A 25705-nucleotide genomic window follows, 5' to 3' on the forward strand; every position below is an offset into this window, starting at 1 on the left:
TGGTCCCTGATAGGTCAACCAAACTCCAGTGGATAGATGGTTGGATATCTAAGAGTATATGGTTAGTATAAAATGGACTTGATGTGCCATTTAAAGAAAAAACACATCTAAAGTCAGAAGGGTGGGGGAATTGGTCCAGCAAGGGGGGGGGGGGGAGGATAAAGAGGTGACTATGATCTAATGCACTCTGAAGTTCTAAAAGAAATAATAATATGTTTTAAAAGGAAAATGAAAACCTATCAAGACAATATAGAAATACAAATACAAACAACTTTAGAAGTATATTTTTTAAATGAATTTGTCATTAAAAACCATCCCATAAGCTGTATGTCATGGCTCACAACTATAACTTCAATACTGGAGAGGATAAGGCAGGAGGAATATCATGAATTCAAGTCAAGCTTGGGCTGTATAGCAGGTTCCTGTATAGCAGGTATGGTGAGAGATTCTGTCTAAAAGAAAAATGGAGAAACAACAAGCAAATCCCACCTTCTCCAAAACAGACTCACAGTAAAGTGAGCTCACTGAGCCTTTTCAAACTTGCAAGGGAGAAATATCAGCCATCTCATACACATTTTATTTCAAAAGACAAAAGAAAAAGAAAGGAAGGAAGAAAAGAAAAAGAGAAAAGAAAAGAAATGACAGGATGTTTCTCAACTTGTTCCATAAAAGCTCTTAAGAACACCTCACACAGACAGTGCAAGACAATGTTCCTGTACACAACGCAGAACACTAGCAATAGGAATAAATTCAACCCACAGAAGAGCTAATGCAGTAGAACCAGTGTGCCGTCTCAGGGATACATGCCATATGCATGTAATACGAATAAAGTACATATTCACATATTGGGGAAATCTGTACAATCTAAAGCTTCTGACAAAATTCAATCCCCAATAATAATGGCAAAAATAGCAACAAATCTTAGCATGCTATGAAGAGATAAAAGCTCTTAACTTCATCAAAGAAATACAAAGTAGCCTAGAGTTAATTCTACATACAACACTTCCTTTTTAGTTAAGTCACTCTGACTATTTCAGAACTAAGTTGCAGCTAGTGCGACATTTAAGGTACAGGTGTTACTTTTATTCAGAGACATTGAAATTTCTACAATCCTCTTCCTAGGAATTCTCTATTAAAACTCAGTGAATCTAAATTAGCAAGGTCACCAAGATACAATGGCAACTTAAGGCAACTATTGGTATTTCCACATAATAAAAGGTGGTAAAAAACAAACAAACAAACAAACAAACAAACAAACAAACAAGACCTCATTCCAGAAACAGAAGCAGTATCCAAACTCATAAGTTCTTTTTGGTTTTTGTGAGACTGGGTCTCACTATGCAGCTCTAGCTATCCTGGAACTCACTCCGAAGAACAGGCTAGCTTCAAATTCACAGAGATCTGCCTGACTCTGCCTCCTGAGTGCTGGGATTAAAGATGTATACCTATACCGATCAAACTCATGAATTCTTTAGGAATAAATTTAAAATGACTTCCATGCTAAAAACTATGGGCACTGCGAAGAGAGCAAAATATCTAAATGAATGGAGGCATAACAGGAACTAAAACCTTTAGTGTCAACACAAGAATGGAAAAGCAAAAATGGTGGAAGATTTATACAATCCAAGCTTCTCGGCATAACAGCACCGAGATATCTTCAAAGTATGCCAGAGAAGACAGGCATTGGCTGTCTTAGGCAGGACTGGGAAAACACAAATGACAAAGACAAGAGATCTTCGTCAAGCAAGAAGTGTTTTGTATCTTCACTGGTGTGATGAATGACTATTTGCCAACACTCCAAGTGTGAATTTAGCACAAGGAGCTACCATTCACAGTTACTGTGCTAAGATCACTCTGAACACCTTTGTATTTGTCACAAAGGAGCTAGAATTTCTTTCCATGTGTGGGCTTTGCAAATATCTCTCAAATCCCAAGTGCCTAAGCTTACAGGGATTTGTAAGCCACCTATAAAATGGGCGCTAGAAACTGAAACTTGAGTCCTTTGGAAGAACATGTGCTCTTAACACCTGGGCCATCCCTCCAGCCCCTGAAGTAACTTTTTAGAAGTCACTGTGTTAGAGGGTAACATAAGAATGAGGAATGCTGTGGCTAGAGAGATGGCTCAGTGGTTAGGAGCACTGACTGCTCTTCCAGAGGTCCTGAGTTCAATTCCCAGCAACCACATGGTGGCTCACAACCATCTGTAAAGAGATCTGATGCCCTCTTCTGATGCCCTGTGTCTGAAGACAGCTACAGAGTATTCATGAAAATAAAACAGAATTAGAAGAGCGTAAGAAGGGGCTGGAGAGATGGCTCAGCGGTTAAGAGCACTGGCTGCTCTTCCAAAGGACCAGCTCAATTAAAAGCAACCAGAGGGTGGCTCACAACCATCTGTAATCCAATGCTCTTTTCTGGTGTGTCTGAAGACAGGGACAGTGTGCTCATATACATTAAATAATCTTTAAAAAAGTGTTTAAATCAATTTTGAGCAGAGGATACGTTAATGTCAAATCCTTCCCAGCATTTATCCAACGAGAAGTACTAGCTTTATTGGTTTTTATTCTAAATCCTCTATAGGTATGTATGTCTTCATGTTAGTGGGTATATGCAAGTGCCCATGGAGGCCAGAGTTACCAGCTCCCCTGGAGCTGGAGTTACAGTTATGCTAGGAAGCGAACAGCAAGTCCTCTTAACCATTAAGCCATCTCCTTCCTTGTCTTCCTTGTCCAGTCAAGAGTCCCCTTGGGGTTAGCAAGATGGGGAGTGGAAAGGAGGGGTTCCAGGTCAGTTCAGACTAAAACAACAAATGCAAAAGCTGAAAACAAGGCATCAATTTAAGATGACTTGTGTCTTGGATATTTAGGAAATATAAGTATTATCTATGTAATACTATATAATTCTTAATTATTTAATGCATGTTACTGTTACCATGGTCATGTTAAAGAATATCCATCTTGGGAGAAGGGACACTCAAGTATTTAGAATAAAATGATTCAGCAAGCATGCAAGCATACAACACACATATGAATATATATATATACACCACACATATATATACACCACACACACACACATATATATATACCACACATATATACATACTACACATATGAATATATATATACACCACACATATATATACACCACACATATATATACACCACACATATGAATATATATATACACCACACATATGCACACATGAATACATTCATATATTTATATGTGGGGAAGAGAGATGGTAAACTTAAAATTTCCATACAAAAACATTATGTAAAAATTCTATATTTCGAATCCTTTTATGTTCAACAATTAAAGAGTAATCCCAGCTTCTCTAGACTGAGGAAAACTTGTAAAAGCCTACTACAAGGGTATTTCTGGTGATTCCAGTACTGTAAGGTACTGAAGCAGGAAGAGCCCAAACTTGGAGCCCACCGGGACTTCCTGAAACTTTGTTTCTGATATGCTATACTATACCAAGGAGACTGAAGCCCCTCGAGGCTTTCAAAGTTAATTCTGTACTCCTGTCCATTTATTAACAGGTTGGCTTCTGTACACCAATGACAGGACTATTTCATTTGATTTAGTCAGTATCAGAGCTGCAGCGTTATCATTGACCTACATGTCCCAAAGGAGGATAAAATCAGGAAGAATAGTGAGTCCTTATACCACTTCTCTTTTTGTAGGCGTAGAATCATATTTCTATACAAGAATGCAGAGCTTACTTCTTTCTTTAAAATTTACCTGAATTCAAAACAATTTGCCATATCTGGACCACAGCTACATTTTTAAGACTTGCATGAATCAAAATTCATAAGGAATATCACACAGTGCTAATGTTTGGATATGTTTTGTTCCTAAGCTAAAGGCTTGGTCTGCAAGGTGTCAGTATTATGACAAGTCAATCATTTAGACAATGGGCCACTAAAAGGTGGGCCCACTAAAAAGGTAAGCTGGTTTCGGGAGGACTCACAAAGGACTGATGATGGGCTCTTAAGTCAGATCTCCTGGAAGTGGACAGTTACAAAACAGAGCCCTTCAACCCTTCCTCTTGCTGACAATTCCCTTCTCATTTCTCTGCCAAACTGTGGTAAAGCCAAAAGGCTCTCATCTGAAGCAAACAGAGGAGAGCCACTCAACTATCAACCTTCAGTTCCTAAAACTACAAGCTAAAGATTCTTTCCCTACAATACTCAGCCTTAGGCATTCTGTTACCAGTCAAACAGCAATAAAATCATATTGTCACAGGGGAAAACATCCAGCTAACCTTAGCCTTAACCATCTCAACACAGGTAACATGCTCAGCTATTCTCTGAGATGTATGGTCACTGAGTGTGTCAATTATGGCAACCAACAGATGTGTGTCTATTGACTTTTATTTCTTGCCTTTGAATCTGTTATGCCATTTATTCCTAATTACCATGATGAAAATAGGGTTTTCTAAATTGCATCTGCCAAGTGAGACATTCGCCAAACTCAGATTCTTTAAAAAAAAAAAAAAAAAAAAAGCATTTTTATCTATACACACATGCACATGCACACACACACACAGAAACAATTCTAAAATACTGCCAATACTGAAACATTTCCCATGCAATGCTTTCTAAAGTCCAAGTATACACAACGAGAGAATGCACGGTAAAAACAGGTAGTACTGTGTTTCGCATGCTCCCACACTGAAGTATAAAACAGAACCGATGGCAAACTGAGTTCCAAGTGATGTAGGAAATAAAATATATTCTTAAATAAATATGAAACCTGAAGATGCATCAGGCCCATCCATCCAGAGCATGTTAGAAAATCTTGTACTTCTAGTTTATGATTATTCTGATTTAAAATTTTTATAACACGTATAGAAGTAATCACAAAGGAAGCATAGGAGGAAGATAATTATTCAACTCTTAGATAATCTGTAACAAGGTTCACAAAGGCAAGATCGCTCTGTGGCTAAGGACACTGAGCAAGACTGGAAACCTGATTTGAGTTCTCGGAATCCCTAGAAAGGTGGTGGGAGTAACTGACCCCATGGCATGTATGAGCCCAACAATGTTGAGGATAATGATGGTGATTTAAACAGCGGACAGGCTGACAGCAAAGGCCAAAGCAATGGCCAACCAATCATCACTTCCAGGAGCATGCTAATCTCTCTAGGACCATGGATTGTGAAAGGAGAAACTAGGATCCTGGGTAAAATTAAAATACAGACACCAAACACTAACAAATGCAATTGAAAACCTGGGCTGTGGGCCAGCCCATGCAAATAACACCAGGATAAGGCAAACAGGGAAGCTCTGAAAGAACAGTGTCCATCTATTTCCCTGGGGAAAAGCTGCTTCCAGTTAAATGCCTAATGCCTCTGGCTTTGCATTTATTGCTGTGTTTTATCCATTCCTGAGGAGAGAAATCACAACTGGAGCAAACCATCAGATTTCTATAAGGCACAGTCCATTTTTCCAGGAACTGTCTTCCTGTACCAACCTACTCTTCTGTAACTTGTAACAGTATCCTTCAGCGGCCTAGGACATATACCTCTCTACAGATTCTATCTATTTTGGCCAAGAAAGTACAAGAGATATAAGAAAGACAAAGACATTGACAATTTACCATGTGGTTGATAAGCTAAGCTGAATAAAAAAAAATCAGGAAAGACCATAAATGCTAAAAAACAAACAAGAGAATTAACATGTATACAGGAGGGCAATGAAATAACTTAGCAATATTCCAGAAGTTAAAACTTGAGCTGGGAAATGCTTAGGAGAGAAACATTCTAGCACAGTGAAGCTGCACAGCTGAAGGCAGCTCCTTACACTCAACACCAAAGGGCACAGGCTCCCTATGCAATGGCTGCCAAGCAAGAGACTTGGCTGTACACTTACTGCCATATACGGCCTACAGCCAGCATCTCTCGTCTTGGCAATAGAGTCCACGAGCTGTCCACTGATGCCGAAGTCACAGAGCTTTATATTTCCACTCCTGTCCAGAAGAATATTGGAAGGTTTGATGTCTGCAAGAGACACATGCCATTCAGTATGCAACTGAGCAGTGCAGTAACTAAAGTACCACAGTCAAAAACACTAAAAATACAGGAAATAAACCTTCACTTAGCACTGTAATCATTATTCTTGTTATAAACACATGTAAACAACTAAGGCCAGAGACAGTGGCTAACATCTATGATCCCAGTACTTGTGACACTGTGCAAAGAGGATTGATAAGAGTTTGAGGCCAGCCTTACCTACAGGGTAAGACACTGTCTATAAAGCTAAAAGGAGACTGTAATGTAACTGTCAAATTCCTTTCATTATTACAATTTAACAAGCCAAAAGATTTCACTTAACATTTTCACACATATAAAACACAAAGAAAATAATGGTATTCAGTAGTCAGATGGGGAATGAACTTTATCCAATAATACACTAAGCTTATTTTCAAAAGAAATCAATGACTATACAACTAAATATAAGGTATACCAATTATGGATGTACAATCTTTTTTTTTTTTTTTTTTTTTTAGATTTGTTTATTTATTATATATAAGTACACTGTAGCTGTCTTCAGATACACCAGAAGAGGGCATCGGATCTCTTTACAGATGGTTGTGAGCCACCATGTGGTTGCTGGGAATTGAACTCATGACCTCTGGAAGAGCAGTCGGGTGCTCTTAACCGCTGAGCCATCTCTCCAGCCCCCATGGATGTACAATCTTAATTTCATTAAGTATGGCTTTAACTTATGAAAGGATTATTTTAAAGGAAGAAATTATTTATTTTCCAAAAATGTAATCAATTATTTCTAAGGAATTTTTTTAAAGATTTATTTTTATTTGTGAGCCTGTGCCTGTGCCTGTGCGTGCGTGCGTGCGTGCGTGCGTGTGTGTGTGTAAGTATAGGCCAAGTGTGTGAGGAGACACTCAGGTGAGAATAGGACATCAGATCCCCTGGAGTTGGAGTTTGTGAACCACCCAGTGTGGGTACTGGGACCTGAACTTGGGTCCTCTGGATAACAGCACACACTTAACTGCTGGGCCAATGCTCATCCTGAGTCTTGGGACCTAAAATGCTCTCTCTAGTTTCTCCCAACCACCTTTCCCTTGGCCTCATTTCTATAACTTCCAGAATGGCTGTGCTCAGCACACAGGGAGCCAAAGTTCCTCCTCATTGGCAATCACTACCAATGTGCCAATGAGTTGCCTGTCAAATTTTCCCCCTATGCTCTCCAATTCTTTATTTCTATCATGATTTTTCCATTTATTTCATTGTCAGCATCACGGAAAACAATAATTGAGACACCAAGAAATATCTGCATCTTGTCAAGGCCTTTATCCATATCTCTAAGACATGGCTCCTGACAGGTAAGTCTCATACTTCTTGGCTGTAGTTACTCTTAGAGCAGGAAACAATTCTAGTAAATGTGACATAGAATACAAACATGTAAAAAAGTATGTCCCTGCTGCTAAAAGGGCCACATGGGAAGTGAGAGTCCTTTCTTCGGGACACTACAGGATCTAGAAGAATTGGATACTGGGAGCTGATGTGGTCATTAAAGCCATGACAATGCTTTTATAAGCAGGTCATAGTTTAGAGGAGTTTCTGTTTGTAATGTGAATGTTAAATCTCTTTTACAAAAACATGCTCTAAAATAAAGAGAAAACATTTCATGGGAGAAATATCATGGCTTTAAAATGCTTGAGTATAAGGGCTAAGAGCATCGCCAAGTGGTAGAGAGCACTTGTCCAGCTTGCACAAGGACCTGGGTTCAATTCCCAGCAATAGGGAAAAAAAATGGCTTAAGATGCTATGTCCTCAGATTCTTCTTTGAATGTCAATATAAGAACAGAATATAAGAACAGAAATATAAGGATGTTTTCATTTTGACCCCAGATGTGGGGTATGGAGCTGCTTCAGGTTACCCAGAGCAGCTGACTGTGATTTGACTTGTGCTCTAGCAGTGCCGTGGTTTTGTGCTGTCGGAAGCTATGTGACTGGGAATGCTGGGGACTCTTCAGAAGGTACATGAATCCCAGAGTCCATAGAGAAGCTGCTGTTGGCTGGCTGGCTGGTGACTAGATGCTGCAGACTGCAGTTTGTGGCAGTCTGTCAAGTAGCTGTGTGCAAAGAGACTGAAAGAAGAAATCAGATATCCTGATATCGAAGATCAAACTTGCCCCAAGTAACAGGAAGTAGTCTAAGCATAACACCGCCCCCTTTCCTCTTTATCCTTTTCTCTCTCTCATCTAGTGTTAGGGGGCTGAAAGGGTAGAAGAAGTGGGGTGGAGAAGGGTGGAAGAAAAATAACCTGCAAAGTAGCCAAAAGTCAAGCTACATTCCTTCCCACTCCACAGAAAGCAGTCATACCCACCTCTGTGAATAATTTTCAAGTTTTCTTTTAAGTGGTTTAGTGCTTTCACAGTCTAGGGAGAAAAAGAAGAGATGGGATAAAGATCTTTATTTACTTAATAAAATAGCCCAACAACCTACCACAAGCAATGTCCTCCATTGCCCTCTGTATGCTTTCCCCATTTAATGTTTGAAATGCTACCCTTTTGTATTCTGAATTATGATGGTTTATAATTTTACATCTGACAAGTTGCCTTTTATATGGTCCTCTCTGACAGCTAAGAAAACAGAAATATGACATATTTTAATTCAGTAAAATGTTGTATTGTTTTTGTACTTCAAACCTGTACAATCATAAAAGCTGGTTCTAGTATCCATGATGGTGACAATTTTTATAAGTTCTCAGCTCCTCACAATCATTCACTAGCCCTGAAGTAAGTTCTGCAGAGCTGACATATCTGCTCAGGCAGTAGCAATCTGTACTTCCTGGGTCACATTAACTATGATTAGAAATCATAGGCTTTTTCACAAAGGGAGGAAACAGAGACTTGAAAGGTCAAGTCTTTGCTGTCATAAGGAATATATATAAGGAATATAGAAAGCACCACCATGTTTGAAAATACAAACACAGATGCACTAAGTATATACACTAAGCATATAATATGTACTAAATATGTACTAAGTATGTATATATACATATATATGATATTCACACATGATAAAGTAATTTTATATTTGTATGCTACAGTAAGAGTGAGGTTATGAGATCAGGTTGTGGGGGTTTTAATCATCGATAACTTAAAACCATGTAAATACCAAAGCAAATTAATATTTCAATCCTTTTGGGTTTCCCATGTGTAACAATGGGGTATTACTGACCATTCACCAGAAAGATTATGTGATAGACTTTTAGCTCAACACAAATAATATTCACTCACCATTAACTACCATCATTATTCAGTTATTATAAAGTACTGCAGTACTAGCCCACTATAGTTCTGTTACACTACGAACAGTGCCTCGGTACACTGGAGGGGTGGCTATTACTGTGAGGTTTACACCTTCATCTGAACATTGAATAGTTTCTAGTTCAACTCACTTTCCCTCTATAGCGTTATATGGAAGAACATGTTTCTCAAAAGTTAGCTACCCCATAAAAGAGTTAAATTTAACCAATAATTTGGCAGGGGAAATTTTTTTTTAGCAAATTATCAACTTTTAGATAATTTACTAACTACAATTTAATCAAAATTGTAAAAGTCTACTAGACACACATCTCTTACAACTGAAAGAGTTCAGTTATCATTTATATTGTTAAATCTGTTTTGTTAGCTTTAGAAATCACCAAGTTGGCAACTGACAAATGAAATCTGGGGAGGGCTGATTCACAGAAATCATAAGGCATATGCGACCATCCGTGATTCAGTGTTCACACCATGACTACACGAGTGTCTCTGGCTCGGAGTCTCAGGAGCTCTCAATGTCTCATTAGTTTTGCTTTACAGAAAATAAGTTACCTTTTCCTTTGTAAAAAAAAAAAAAAAAAAAAAAAAAAAAAAGCTGTACACACTTACAAATTAGAAGATTAGAGCAGAAAAGTAAGTGACTGTGAGTTCGTAACACATATTCCCCCTGCTGGTACTCTAGTAAACACAAATTGATCAATCATGATGTTGGCTGCTAAACTTACAAGACAATATCCTTAAACCACAGCAAAACATACTTTGTCAAAAAGCTTCAAAACAAGATTTCTGCCACTCTGATTTGCTTAGGGATATAAACTTTACAAAAATAGTTAAAAAAAAATAAGAGGAAACAAATATAAAATAGCCTTCTTAGTTTTACTATAACAGTCTGTTATAGTTATTTGTGATTTGAATAAGAAAAAAACTATAGCATTCATAGACCTTCCTTGTTTTGAAAAATGTTCCTCAGATCTATTATTGTAATTATGGCATAGACGTGACTTACTCTCTTATCCTACTACAAATGATTTTCTCAGAAAGGCAACAAAATCCAAGACCAAGTGCATTCACAAACACCAGCAACCAGTAACAGAGTACATCAGCCTTGTGGAAGCCAAATACTTACTGCTAAAGTGATTTTGCCTAAGATCTCTTCCGGGATCACATCATCTAACACACTATATACATATTTGTAAAACTTATCGAACGAGGTAGACATGAGCTCCATACAGATCCAACAGTCGCCCTGTAAAACAACAGATAGTCGTCACCACTAAAATCCTGATATTAAACACTGGCATCGCCCCTTAGGGAGGAGACAGAATTAAGGAAAACATCTTTGCTTTTACAGAGAATCTTTGTAAAACTTCTGCTGAACCTCAAACTTGTGATTTTTTTTCATCATTAAGGACCTGGAAAGGATATCCTATCTGGGTTTAAGCACAACTATGTGGCCAAATGCTACTTTATCCGTTTTGTTTTTGTTTTTAATTTTACTCATTTTTTTAAAAGTATGCCTGGGTGAGAGGGAATGCAGTACCCTCAGACACCAGGAGAGGGTGACAAATCCCCTGGGAAATGGAACCTGGATCCTTTCTACAAGAGCACTCAGTGCTCTTAACAACTGAACCGTCTCTTCAGTTCCTATTCTACCCAGCCTTAGTTTACAGAGAAAGCATTCGTGCTTTAATAAAAAGTTCGAATTCTGCCATAGCCAAACATAAAATTAGGAAATAACAGAAGAGCATCCTTTTTCATTGACAAAAGAGCTTACCTTAAGAAGCTAATAAAACTTGCTCATTAGAAAGCTTAAAACAAATAGCAAATGTAATCTTCAGAGCAGAAGCCTTCTCCGTAAGATGAGTCACTTTACTGAGTTCCTTTACCCTGTCTGTTCCCTATGGTGCTTACTGTAGTCCGACAGCTGGTCCCTCCTTCCTGCCCCAGCCTACAGCTGCCATAAGATGCTCCCTAAACCCCACCCCAGGAGCTGTCAAAAATGGTGGCTCCTAGCAGCACCGCAACATCTGGGCCTGCAACATCACAGGAGCTGTAACCACACCCTTCCTGTTTCACCTTACTCCAGTCATGAGCAGCTGTCCTCGGTGGCAGCACCTTCTTTCCTGCCTCAGCCTACAGCACAGCATGAAATATCCCACAGGAGCTGTCCACAGTGGCAGCACCTCCTCTCCAGTCTCCTCGAGCATCCCCAAAGAGATGATGCCACAGCAAATGTTGGCTGAAGCTGGAAAGGACTTCACACCCTAACCCATAGGCCTGATGCAGAGGAAAAGGGGAGTGAAAAGAGAACCACCAGTCCCTGGGCTCCCCAAGCTCAGGACCGGAAGTCCCAACAATCTCAAATTCTCTACCCTGAAAATCTCTGCCCCTACAGAAACCCTATATTAGTATTGCCCTTTGTCCAATTCCCTGCTGCCCACTACCAGGAGCAGAGGGCAGCCATCCCTGGATTTGTCCCTCCTCTTCTTTCTCCTCCTAGATTCTTCCCTTCAGTAAATCTCCTTTATGAGAGTAATGGCCTGGAGTGACTCTCTTGTAAGAAGCTGAGAAGAAAAGAAGCAAAGAAGCAGGGCTGAGGCCCCCAAGCTCCTCATCAGTTCAGCTGGAAACACCCACCCCTGGAAGCTGCAACACCTCTGCTGAATAGACTTTCTCAGAGCTGTGTGGTTCCTGGGCTTCTGAGTTGTGTCTCAGGAATACCTTTCCTTTGAGACGCTGTCCCACCTCAGAGCTGTGTGGTTCCTGAGCTCCTGTGTCTCAGGAATACCCTTCCATTCAAGTAGAAAACGTAAACACTTACCACTGTCTGCTAATGTATAACGGCTCATTTTTATGTTTGTCTCCAATAAATCAATGCAATTAAATCAGTGTATGAAAGCAATCTTATCATGAAGACAAAGAAAGAAAGAAGTCCCTGCTCTCTTGCAGTCACTATGATCTAATACAAATAGTGTTCTAGTGACTTGTGCACAGGTGATGACACCCAGTGATGTTCTACCCCATCCACCATGAGTGTGAGTATCATTTCATCCTATGTAACGTGCTTTCTATAGTACCTGGTATAGGCAACCCTTGTAGCCATGTTTCTATAGTAACCATCGTCAGTTATTAGATTAACTGCCATAGTATTACAGTGCTGCACTTCAAGTATTCCTAAGTTATTACAATTGTTACACCTTATGATTGGTAAAATATTATTATCACTTATTTTGCCAATATTCTGTTGATTTTTTTCACAGGTATATGTGCAAGAATAAGCCACATATAGATTAGTAATATCAGAGGTCTCGTGGATATGTTAGGACGCACTTCCTGCAGATAAGGGGGGCCTACTGTAGCCATATTGACATTTGATAGACTCATCCTATTTCCAGGAATATATCTTTAATATTCCATAAACACAGAAAGAAAAAAACCAAAAACTGGAAAACTCTAAACTCAGAATGGTATACAACATTGAAGCGAGTACCTAGGCTCCATTTCTTGACATTGTGGTAAGAGAGGTAAGCAGGAAAGGTGTGCGGATGTGAAGGAACTAGCTGTGTTCATTTGAACAGGACATAAAGCAGGGATAAAAGTAGAAAAGCTACCATAAGATAATGACGAAAGTCTTCTTCAACAACTTTTATGCTGTCACTAATTTAGCCCTCACAGCACAAACATATTTAACTTACAAGTGTGTAGAGCTCACTGAAGAACACTGACATGAGTGACAGACTAGAACGTTTATGTCATTAGACAACTGGGGAACATATGCATAGAACATATGCATATGTAAATAAAATTCTTTATATTTCCTTTCTTCAGTGTTCTCAGGGAATAGCTCACACAGAAAAATGAAAACTCTTCACCAAAGCATGTACTCACTTCTATTTTGATCTCATGACACCTCAGTAGATTGACTAGAGCTTTCTATTAGAGAAAACTACAAATTACTCAGACCCCAACAGAAGTAAGTAATCTCAATGGTAGAAGGAGCCCTCATGCTGAGATCCTGTGAGGTCAGACACTTTCTGTTTATGGAAGCCCAAGCTTCCTCCCTTCTTGTCTATGAAATGAGGCTGTCCCACCACCCTTGGTGGACTGTAATAAAGGTCACATGAGCTCACAAATATGAAACATCAAGTGCCTTGCGTGTGCTAAAAGCTAAGGTTAATATGTGGATGGGGTTGGGCGCAGGCTGACAAGAGGAAAGAAGGAACTTGGAACTGCAGGTGAGAAGGAAATAAAGCAAGAAGCCCCAGATGGGACGGCCTTGCCCTTTCTAAGGTATATAACTAACATGAAGTTCTTATTTCTCTGACATCTGCTTTTGTCCACAAGTAAAAATGGACAAAAGCCATGAGCTTCACCTGAACAAAGGAAAAGGAAGATGGAGAAAATGGGAGAAAAACCATCTGAGCTGCCTGAAAGAAACACGGCAGTGACCCCTGTCATGTTCAAACCAGAGGTGGCTGAAGCACAAGACTAGAAATTCTCTAATGCCCATTGACCGAGACACAAAGGTTGGAGAAGAAGAAAATTACTGAATTAACAAGGTAAGGTTTCTGAATTAAAATCTAGATAAATTCAACAACTTATTTACACACCAACAACCATTTACAAAATAAAATATTTATACAGACATCATTCACAACAGAAATCAAAGTGGTAGGTCACACAGGAATGGATCGAACAAGAAAACAAAAAAAACAAACTTACACAACAATCAACTATAAAATGTTGCCAAACAGTATAGCAACACAAGCAAATAGAGATAACACCACAGATAAAGTTAATAGGTATCTCTAGGGCATATGCCAGTGATAGAGGACTAGTAGGGAATGTTTTGAAAACATATTCTTAAAAAACTAGAAAATCTAGAAAGGATAAATTTATAGGCATATATGGCCTACTAAAATTAAATCAAGAAGATAAAAATCTCCCAACAAGGAGAAGCCAGGGATGGTAAGCCGGACTGTTGAATTCAATCAGGCCTCTACAGAGTAACCACCAGCATCATAAGACCGCTCCATGAAATAGAAAGGAAGATAACAGCAAACTCATTCTTTAAAGCTGCCGTTCCAACAACACCAAACCCATACAGATGCAGAATATTTTCAATAAGATACTTGCAAACTGAATTCAAAAATCCATAAATACCCAATTTTTTTCAGTCCAGTAATATAAGGATTGTCTCATACATACATTTATACATACTCATTACTTTCTTGTTGCTGTTATAAAACCTCATAACCAAGGCAGCTCCTAGAAGCAAGAGTTTATTTGAACTATATATAGTTCCAGAGAGATAGAGCCCAGCACAGGGTTGAGTGACAGCAGAAGCAGGAAACCCAGGGCTTACATCTTTAAGTACAAGCATGAAGCAGAACACTAACTCTACGTAGAAAGCCTGTCCCCATTAACAAACACACTGTACAGACAGGCCCAACCTCCTAAAACTCTCTAAACAGTGTTGCCAACTGGAACTGGGGACCAAGTATCAAATGCCTGAACTTATGGGGAGCATTTACCATTCAGGCCACCTCATACAATAATATAGCATATAAATAAGACTCAAGGAGAGAGTCATGTGACCATCTCAATAGATATAAATGTTTTAACAAGAGCAATATTCCTTCAGGATGAAAGCCCAAAAGAAGCTAAGCTCAGAAGCAACATAGCTGAGTACAACATAGGGCTTATATGACAAACTGATAGCCAAAATTATTGTGAATTAAGAGAAACTGGTCACATTTCCTCTAACATCAGAAAAGAAAGAAGGTCGCCCACTCTCCTTTGATGTAATGCTGAAAGTCTTAGCTAGAACACTGAGAAAAGAAAAAAAATTAGAAGAAGCAAAAGAATCCTTATTTACAGATGACATGATTCCCTCACCACCCCCAGACCCCCTCCAGTTTCTCTCTGTAGCCCTGACTGTCCTAGAACTGAATTTGTAGTTCAGTCCTGCCCCAAACACACAAAAAGCAACCTGGTGCTGCCTTTCTGGGATCAAAGGTCTGCACCATCACACCTGGCTCACATGATCAAAGGTCTGCACCATCACACCTGGCTCACATGATCAAAGGTATGCACCATCACACCTGGCTCACATGATCAAAGGTATGCACCATCACACCTGGCTCACATGATCAAAGGTATGCACCATCACACCTGGCTCACATGATCAAAGGTATGCACCAACCATCACACCTGGCTGACATGATCAAAGGTCTGCACCATCACACCTGGCTGACATGATCAAAGGTATGCACCATCACACCTGGCTGACATGATCAAAGGTATGCACCATCACACCTGGCTGACATGATCAAAGGTATGCACCATCACACCTGGCTGACATGATCAAAGGTATGCACCATCACACCTGGCTGACATGATCCTATTTTTAAAAGACCCTATAGATTCTGCCAGAAAACCCTAGATGTGATAAACACAATAAAGTAGATTCCCTTGTTCAAATGAGAGTGAATTCTATGATCATATATTTGACTATTTGGTTCCCAGGTGGTGGAATTATGTGGGAAGGATTAGGAGGTATGACCTTATTGGAGATGTGTTGCTGGGGATGGGCTTGGAGGTTTGAAAAGCCTATGCCATTCCCAATTAGGTCTCACTACCTGCTGCATGCTGATAAGGGTGTAAACTCTCCCTTCTTCAGCATCATTCTCATGCAAACCTACCTGCATGCTATCATGTTCATGCTATCATGATGGTCATAAATGCTAACCCTGTGGACTACAAGGTGCCCAAAACTCCTTCTTCTGTAAGTTAGCAGTTGCCTTGATTATGGGGTCTTTTCATATCAATGAAAAAATAACTAAGACATAAACTGCATTTTGGTTTCTACTCCCAATATACCATAAACCAGCAATAAATTTGCCCAGAAAAAAAATGGGTGAAACAAAACAAAAAACAAAACCTTATTCATTAAGTTTGTAAAAGTAAATAGTAAAATACCTATGAATAACTCTAATCAAAAGGAAAAACGCTAAAGCCTGGAAGAAACTGAAGAATATACTAGAAGGTAGAAAGACCTCTCAAGCACATGGACTGGCAGAATTAACATTGTGAAAATTAGATATACATGACCCAAAGCAAATCACAGGCTTAGCACAATCTCTACTCTGGCTAGCTTTATGTCACCTTGATACATGCTGGAGTCATCAGAGAAAAGTCTCAATTGAGAAATGCCTGTATTTGCCTCAATTGATTCACCAGCCTGCAGGACATTTTCTTAACAAATGATTTATGGGGGGAAGACCCAGACCATTATGGGTGGGGCCACCCCATACTAGTGGTCCTGGGTTCTATAAAAGAGCAGGCTCAGCAACACCATAGGAAGCAAGCCCTTCCACCCTTATCCCCAGGGTCTGCCTCCATTAGCTCTTGCCTCCAGGTTCCTGCCCTGCTTGAGCTCCTGCCCTCACTGCTTTTGGTAACTAACTGTTGTATGAAACTATGAGTGAAATAAACCCATTCCTTCCCAAGTTGCTTATGGTCATGGTGTCTCACTGCAATAGTAACCCTAAGACAGTCTTCATCTAAAAATTTCAGTAGAATTTCACATAAAACTAGTAAGAAAAGCAAAACAAACAAAAAGCGAGCAAGCAGATGGATGTGAAGCAGTACTAGGCAGGACAATGCTGAAGGTATCCTAATACCTGACCCTAAACGATATCACACAGTCACAATAACAACACTGTTTAGTGGTACTGCACACACACCAGTGATCTACAAGACAGGACCCAGAAATAAATCCAGAAAGACAGCCATCAAATCTTACACAAATGTGTTAAAAATGTAATTACAAAAGAAACCTCTTCAACAATTATAGCCTATGCAGCCAGGTGGACGAAACCGGATAATCATAAGAAGCAACCGAGCCAGATTCAGAAAGACAAATACTGCATATTTTTTGCCACACACAGAAGATAGATAGACAGACAGATAAGCAAGCAGGCAGGCAGACATACAGACAGACACACACGAAGTATAAAAGAAACTAAGAGGAGGGGAAGAGGTCTGAAGGAAGGGCTGACATGAACAGGGCGGTGTGATGAGGTACTATCGCGAGAGCAGAAAGGGGATCATTAGAAAATGGAAGGAGAGCAGCAAGGAGAAAGGAAACGAGGATGGCAGGTGGTGTGGGGTGAAAAGAACAAACTGTAATGAAATATACACATAAAGGAGGCTAGCGGAAGGAAAGGAAAGTGGGAAAGTGACAAAAGTCTATTTTAGTTAAAATGAATTTTTTTTAAAAAGCTAAAGATGTCACCATAACACACATTTCATTACTAACCAAAAAAAAATTAAACGTAATAATTCTTAAAACTCTACACTGAGGTACTGACACACAGATGTGTCACATCCTTCAAAGAAAACATGAAGGGAAAAACCGATGGCAAGAAGTGGTAACCACAAAGACACAGAAATATTTACACATATATTGTATATTGATAGATGCTAGTTATCCTTTAATATCAGAAGCTTTGAGTCTAAACTTCAGTGGAATTCCAAAACAATCCTCAGCAGAAAGAACAGCCTGCAGGGTAACTAGGACAACGTCACTGTTGACGTGCAGCAGTGTGCTTGAGAGTAGAATGAACCCTACCCTCTTCTTCCTCATCGAAATTAGATATGCATTTGTCAGCTAAAACCCAATGGTCTCCCGTACCTCTCTGAAGAGTGCACCATAGAACTGAACAATGTATGGGCAATCACTACTCCGCATCACTACATCCAAATCCATGAGAAGTTGTTTTTGTTCTTTTTCATCCACAGTTGATCGTATTCTCTGGAAAAGAATGATAACAGACGTCATGCATACAGAATAGTTTTAGAAACTGGAGTAAAACCTTTACCGCAGTACTGAAAATTACCAAACCTTACATTATTAACGAGGCTGGGAAATTATCATATTTTCTTATACTTTATAATTGTAAATTTGGTCAAAGAACATATAACAAAAAAGTATTTAGGAATTATTTGGGTCACACACTCACTGATGGTGGTGAGGGTTACACAGTAATGCCCTTAGGCTCTCAGAATTATGCCCACATGCAAATACAAAGAAAATCAGAGTATAGAAGTTTTCACAGGGACAACTGTGAAATATATTTTTACCATCATCTCAGAACTGTATAGGCTCTAGCATCCAATGCAACAACAGCTTTCTTGACTACCTAGCATCTTTATTCACTAGACTGCAAAGGGAAACAGTGCAGGACAGGGAAAGTGAGGACCTGCATGGGGAGCATACCGATGAGAATCTAAGCCTTTCAAATCCTGACTGGCTCTTCCTTCATTGAACTTCCTCTAGGTTGAAAACAGGAAGTTTTCCCCAGCTTCCTATTCATGGTTCTGCATGCAGGCCAGCATGACCTGGGGGAAATCCTAAAATGGAGAAACAGGGCTTCTCTTGTCTATTTGTAAGCTGGAAAGGCAGTCCTCTGCAAACTACAGACTTGCAGCAGGGTTCTAACCAAACTGTACAACTCTGCACATTTCTATCAGAAAACATCTATACTCCACCTCTCAACTCAAACACTATAAAATACAGAGATTTCAAGTTCCCCACTGCACTAGTAAGATAGAACAGAATCGAGTTCAGAAAATATAAGACATTAATAACAGAAATACAGTTTAACATTAAAGCATGCAAAGAACTTTTATTCTCATAAAAAAAAGTTCACAATGTCACACCGTGTCACTGTACACAACACAAAGCACATACTTACAAGGTAAGTTAGTATCAAAAAATACACAAGGTAGCATATGTCCTCCAAGACTTCGAGGTATCTGTCCTCAAGGTTCTTGCAAGGAATGAAGGCAGTCAATTAAATTCTTGAGCCCATTTTACAGAAGAGAAGCCAAAGGCAGAGATACAAAAGAGTATTCCATGTGACACGAGAACAAGCAGTTAAAGCGCAGAAGTGGGTTCTCTCAGTTTTATGTTTTGACACTACAGCAGGCATCAATCCCATATTCTCCAAATATGTATTTTAAAAATGTATTTATTTAAAGCACATACCTTGCTATCTATAGTATTTCATAACAAATGTCTTGACTTTAATTTAACATGTTACACTGAATACCTCAGTCACAGAAATAAAGATAAACGTAAGAATGCGAGACAGGAGAGACAGCTAGTCCTTAGGGGTGAGAGCCCTTTCTTTCGCCCTTGTATCCACATTTTCATAGTGTGATATAAACAACTTTGCTTCTAAATCAAATTACTATCTTGCTCCAAAAGGATACTTGTTAAAAGTCTAAGTAAGCAGAGAAGTGATTTGTATTTGTTCAAAATATGGTAGAGATAATTTTAATTAATAACATTTATTTCTATTTTAATAATACAAATTGGTTGGGTGGTTGTAAAAATAGTTAACATGATTTTTTTAAAAGAATTTTAGAATTTTCACATATCTGATTTTAAAACAAAGAGTTGATAAATAAAATGATAAAAGGAATCTCAAACTACTCTTTGGTTGAGAAAGCTTTCTATGTAGTCATTTAAGAATTCTTACTATTCAAGTTTTTTTCTTAATTATTAATTTTCTATCTTTCTTCTATCTACATGTCTATACTGGTAAATACTAATACACATGATTAGAAACCAAGATTTTAAATTTTCTTTTCCTAAGTCTAAAAAAAGGACATTACAGTAAAAAACCAAAACAGTTCACAACCGTGTCTGACATCTGGAAGCTTTTTCCAAACTCTGCCATCACTAAAGAAAGAAAACCTGCCACTCCCTGGCACAGGAGCGAAGCTGAAATCTCTGGCAGCTGCTCCTGTCCTGAATGAAGGGCGGCTCCTGGACGCTAAGATTGGCGGGAGACTCTGCTCACCTGCAACACCGCTCTCAGCTCACTCAGTGCAGAAAGGAACACAACTGCTGGACGGCTTCAAGTCAGCATGGCACTGCTATGCCTGGGACACTGTACCAGACTCATGCCTCCCTCCCTTCTCACTTTGTTCGAATACTGTGGGTAGGGGTGAGCAGCCAGCCGCTGCGATTCCACCTAACAATTTGACCTGAAAAGCACAGCTCAGGAACTACAGTAAAGCTGTGGGGCTGCATTGTAACATTTATCTCAATGAACACCTAACAAACTAACCAAATCAAGAGGCCTACCAGTCCTCCCAAAGGAGAATCAACTACAAGTATAAGCCTACATTCACAGCACATTCAAGCTAACGACTCTTAGGTCTTGATAAATACCTCATTAGAGAATATCCAAGGATAATGAGTGTATAAATCTAGTAGTAACACAGTCACTAGAGGACTCTTTCTTATTGGAAATCAGAACAGAAGCATGGGAAAAGCTTCTACATTTGCAACAGGTTACTCCCAAGGGAGCAGAATGCCCATAAGCTGAATACATCAGGAAGGACCTTCCCTTCCCTTCACAGTCAGTTCTTAATCCCAGCCACAGGAAATGGGAAGTAAGAAGATGGAGCAATGCTCACATGCTCAGAAGTTGAACCAAGGAACTCATGCACTGGTTTCTAAGACATGTTCACTTATTTACATCTTAAATATAAGCTGAATAAGATAGATATTAGATAAGGCAATACAAGTCTTTATCTTTTTCTCCTCCTTTTTTTTTAAGTCAAAGAATAAGATAAAATGTCTAGAAAAGACCATGAAACACTTTGAAAGGTCATCTCATTTTTAAAGAAGTTAATTTATAATATCAGGAAAAAAATCAGAAAAATGATAATTTTCTTCACTATGATCATTCTGAGCTTTTCATATGTTACTACCTGATTAGCCAAGCTTAGTGAACAGACGCCCCTGCGAAAACATAGCTGTCATTCTTGAAAAATAATTTATACATTTTTTCCAATTTGGATTATTTCTATTTTTACTTTATCTGAATGTAATACAGTTTAAAGAAACTGTATTAAACTGTGTTAAAAGTAAAGAAACTGTAAAATCAAATAGGAAATTATAATTTGCATATACAAGTTTCTTAAGTGAAGAAATTATATACTTGAAGCTGTAAAAATATTTTAATTGTCCAAATTTATATTTATGGTCATTTAAACACCTGGTAAGGCTTTAAATCAGGTAAATGTCAATAAAATAAGATTGTAGGTATTATAAGAAATGTCAAATGGATCTAAGCAAAGATCTTCACTATCCTAAAACTAACGTAGGTTTAGCCTAATTCTTCTTGTGTTATGATGTTAATTTGGTCCTCTGTCCCCCAGTTGGCTCTGATTGGTAAAAAAAAGATGCCAGCAGCCAATGGCTGGGAAGGACAGAGTTGGAACTTTTAGGATTCCTGGGCGTGGGAGAGAGATAGGAAGAAGGAATCCGCATGAGAGAGCCTTGGGACAGAGCAACCATGTAAGAATTCAAGTAGGTGGCTCTAATGGTCACTTCTGCGATTGAGCCTGGAGTAGTGGAGATGTAAGCAGAGATGCAGAGATGAAATACAGATTTTTAAATGACGTTAACTCCAGTATACCAGAGGGGAATGTTTGCTAGCCGAGAAGATTAGAACTGCCAGAGAGAGAGAGAGAGAGAGAGAGAAAGAGAGAGAGAGAGAGAGAGAGAGAGAGAGAGAGGGAATGAATGAATGAATGAATGAATGAATGAATGAATATGAATGTGTGTGTGCTTGCCTGCCTGCCTGCCTGCCTGCCTGCCTGCCTGCCTGCCTGCCTGCCTGCCTGTCTGTCTGCACACATCATTTGGAAATCCAGATAGCTCTTGGGCAGGTGCATGCACGTGACCTGTCGGGAGCACAGGGTGGGTTAACTAATTCACCAGTGGCTAGAGATACAAATTCAGGTATAGAGAATTCTATTTATGCTCAGCAGTTAGTAGAAATTACAAGTCCCAGAGGTTAAGCTAACCATCTTTCATCAGCAAGTGTCCTCTTACACCAGAACATGGCCCACTGAATTAACTGACCAGGGTATGAATGTGCTGAGAGACTGAAGTGGCAAGCAGGGAGCTCTTCTACATACATGCTGTGGCTGTTAGCTTGGTTGTGGGACGCCTAGTTGTGGGAGAGGGTGTGCCTCTGACTCTTTTGTTCGTCCCTGGTACTCTCTTCCTCCTGTTGGGCTACCTTGTCCAGCTTCAGTGTGAGGGCTTTTGCCATTTATTGTATTTTGTTTTCCTTGTTTGGTTGTTGTCTCTTGAAGGCCTGCTCTTTTCTGATGGGAGACAGAGGGAGAGTGGATCTGGAGGAGAGGGGGACTGGGAGGAGCTGGGAGGAGCAGAGGAAGGAAAGTGTCCTCTTGCCTTCCCTACTTCATTATATTCACAGGAGTGGCTCCCAGGAGGACAGATGGTCCGATTCCTAAGAAGCTGTTGGAAGCTTACTATCCTTTCTATGTAGTGCATCAGCTAGAAGTTACTAATTAATTTAACACTAACACACTGGCCTCATGCAGAATGCCTTGACTTTGTTTGTGGTGGTTAAGGATGAAGAATCCAGGCCTTGAGTGGGCTGGCCTCTCTTATTCGGTTTAATTTAAGATGTAAATAGAACATTTCTTAGAAACCATGCATGAATTCCTTGGTTCAATTTCTGATTGTGGTGAGCATTGCTTCATCTTCTCACTTCCGTTTTCTTATGGCTAGGATTGAGGATTGACTGTGAAGGGAAGGGAAGGTGCTCCCTGATGTGCTGGCCAATTGCTCTACCATTAAGCCGAATCTGCAGCCCCCAATGCCTTGTGCTTCTCCAACCTAAATGCAAATGAAGTACAAATACAATCCTTTTCACTGATATTGAGCAATGATACAAAGGTGAGAATAGCAGCCATCCTCTAATTTTTCACTCAGACCTCTGAGGCCGCTCTCTCCACAATGCACCATGATTTTCTAAGCCTGACCCACACCTCCCACTCATGAGAAATGAATGGTTAGCAACAAAAAATAGCATGAAAATTCCCAAGTAAATTAAGATGGATGCTATAATGGGAAGGAGTTGGAGGAGCTCGTAAACTCCATTCATAGGAGGGACTGGGGACTGGAGGCAGAGAGGCAACAAGACAGATAAGCAGCACACAATCCAGAGGAAACAAGGATGACCCCTTCTTATTGGCACAGTATGACCTGACAGAGCCATAAATGTGTCCACTCCCACTCTCCTCTTTCCTGTCTACAATTATGTCCAGGGCTGAGGACAAAGAGCCAGAGTGCAAAGGAGGAGGAGCAGGATGACAAACCAATCCATATTAGGGGTTAAGATTAGGAAGACTTATATGTGACAAAGAAAGTAGGAAGGAAGGTTGACTATGGTTACGGATAGATACGTAGGGAAAATAAAGTAAGAAAGGCTCATGGACTTCCTTTCCTCTTATGAGCCCATGGTAGTTTGAATAAGAATGGCCTCCATAGGCTCACAGATTTCAATGCCTAGTCGTGGGGAGTGGTACTCTTTGAAAAGGAGGTGTAGCCTCCTGGTTGGAGGAAATGTGTCACTGGGGGTGGGCTTTGAGGTTTTAAAAGTCCACACCTGGCCCAGGGTCTCTACCTGCAGATCAGGATCTAACTCTCAACTACTTTTCCAGCACTACGCCTGCCATGCTTCCTGCCACTGAAAATAATGGACCCTCTGAAACTGTAAGGAAGCCCTTAATTAAATGCCTTCCTTCTCTTATAAAAGTTGCCATGGTCATATTGTGTCCCCACAGCAACAGAACAGTGACTTAAGACAAAGCCTGTCTTTTCAGAGGGTCACCAGGAAGCATTTTGCTAAATGCTAAATAAACACAAGATGGTTCTTGCCATAACTCTGACTAAAGCTGTCCCTTATAGCCAAATCAGGATTCTCCAAAATCTCTGCACTTCAAGAGGCCGGTCAAAGCCTACCTGAACGGCACTCTGGGACTCCCTCTGTCCACTGGACAACTACTTGGTCTCACAAGATCAACTCAGTTTTTCTTCCTACTACATTAAGCTATGAGCAAAGGTGGGGCAGAATGACAGGTTCTATCTCTTGGATGATGTGTGTGCAGTGGCCTCTGGGTCCCTGATTCCGTTTCTGTCTGGAGAAAGGAAAATTGGGTCATCATACATTCCAAAGATAACCTAGAGTTAAAAACAAACAGTCAAGCAAACAAACAAGAAAAAAAAAACCAAAAAACAAAAACAAAGATGGCAAGCTATGTTTGCTATTATGGAATTGTAGCTCCACAGGGTGCATGACACATGTTAATTCTTGAATTAAATCACAAGAAAGATATGAGTCAATAAACATACCAGAATCAAGAGCTGAGGAGATCAAACATCGATTTTAGTAAGCAGACTTGAAAACAGCAAGAAGAAACATGTAACACGGCTGTCTGTTCTGTCACTTTGTTTTGAAAAGGAAAAAATGTAAATAGAGGCTAAAACAAAGGGGCTCAGAAATGGGGACGGTTACAGCCCCATCCTACAGACAAGTCCTATGTTGTCACGTGACCAATATTTGCTAAGTTTCTGTATGTATGGCTCAGCTGAGTGTGCAGACGACAGCATATACAGAAAGATATTAAAGTCAATTAGACATCACACTTGAGAGGTACTCTAATGGAAAGGAGCAGGTTTCCTGATCAAAGTGGGGTACAGACAGGAAAGCTCAGCAGGAGAACAGGCTCAGTAACTGCTGAAGATCAGGGCATAAACTGTTCACCTTATCCTAGGGCCCAATCAAAACAATCTGATGGCGCATTCAAACAACAACCCACTGCTCAGGAGCAAAACGTCATTTTCAATGTATTGCCAACCAAATGCAGAACAATAAATGCTATTTTCTCTTTATGTGGCTCATTCCTCTACAAAAGCACCTATTGTCATGTTATCAAAATATGTGCATTCCATATTTTAAGCAACTGCCAAATTCAAATTTGTGTGAAAACCATAAAACAAAACAAAACAAAAAACCAACAACAAAACAAAACAAAAAACCCTACTCCCATGAATTCCAGTGCTGACACTGATAAATACTAAAACCATTTGTTACAGAAGCAAATATATCACAGGGAAACTCTCCAAAGGGAACGAGGGAACAAGGAAGGAAGAGAGGGAAAAGGGAGGAAAACAGAGAGTGAAAAAAAATGGTGAGAGAGGATAGAGAGAAAGAAAGGGAGAAAGGGGCATGGAAAAACTCAAAGGATCCGAGAAGAAAGGAAGACAGGGAGAGGGGGAAATGTGTCTAGTCTCTTAATTAACATGCATCAAAACTACTGTACCATACACACACTGTCGTCTACTAATATCTGCTGCTAAACACAGTGTCTGTGAAGAAAATGGAAAAGCAGATGCCCTGCACCCTGTTCTACCTGTTATAGCCCCATTACTCACTCCATACAACTATCATCTGGAACACGAACACACACACACACACACACACACACACTGAGAAAAATC

The 25705-nt window shown here is 39.7% G+C and overlaps 1 protein-coding gene across 9 annotated transcripts in view; it reads right to left on the reverse strand.

The window, feature by feature from the left end:
• The window catches only part of Map2k4 (mitogen activated protein kinase kinase 4), a 104298-nt gene that overhangs the window by 16327 nt on the left and 62266 nt on the right, over positions 1-25705 (reverse strand). For all 9 annotated transcript variants that reach the window (XM_087570398.1, XM_087570394.1, XM_087570399.1 and 6 more), the window contains 4 exons: positions 17999-18118; positions 10427-10546; positions 8358-8409; positions 5877-6004 (listed from right to left, as the gene is read on the reverse strand). In XM_087570398.1, coding sequence (XP_087426524.1) covers positions 5877-6004; positions 8358-8409; positions 10427-10546; positions 17999-18073 — 375 coding nt within the window. In that variant the 5' untranslated portion in view covers positions 18074-18118. The remainder of the gene's footprint in view (positions 1-5876; positions 6005-8357; positions 8410-10426; positions 10547-17998; positions 18119-25705) is intronic.

Source organism: Rattus norvegicus, chromosome 10, assembly GCF_021556685.1.
Source record: "Rattus norvegicus strain SHRSP/BbbUtx chromosome 10, alternate assembly SHRSP_T2T, whole genome shotgun sequence".
Lineage (NCBI taxonomy): Eukaryota > Metazoa > Chordata > Mammalia > Rodentia > Muridae > Rattus > Rattus norvegicus.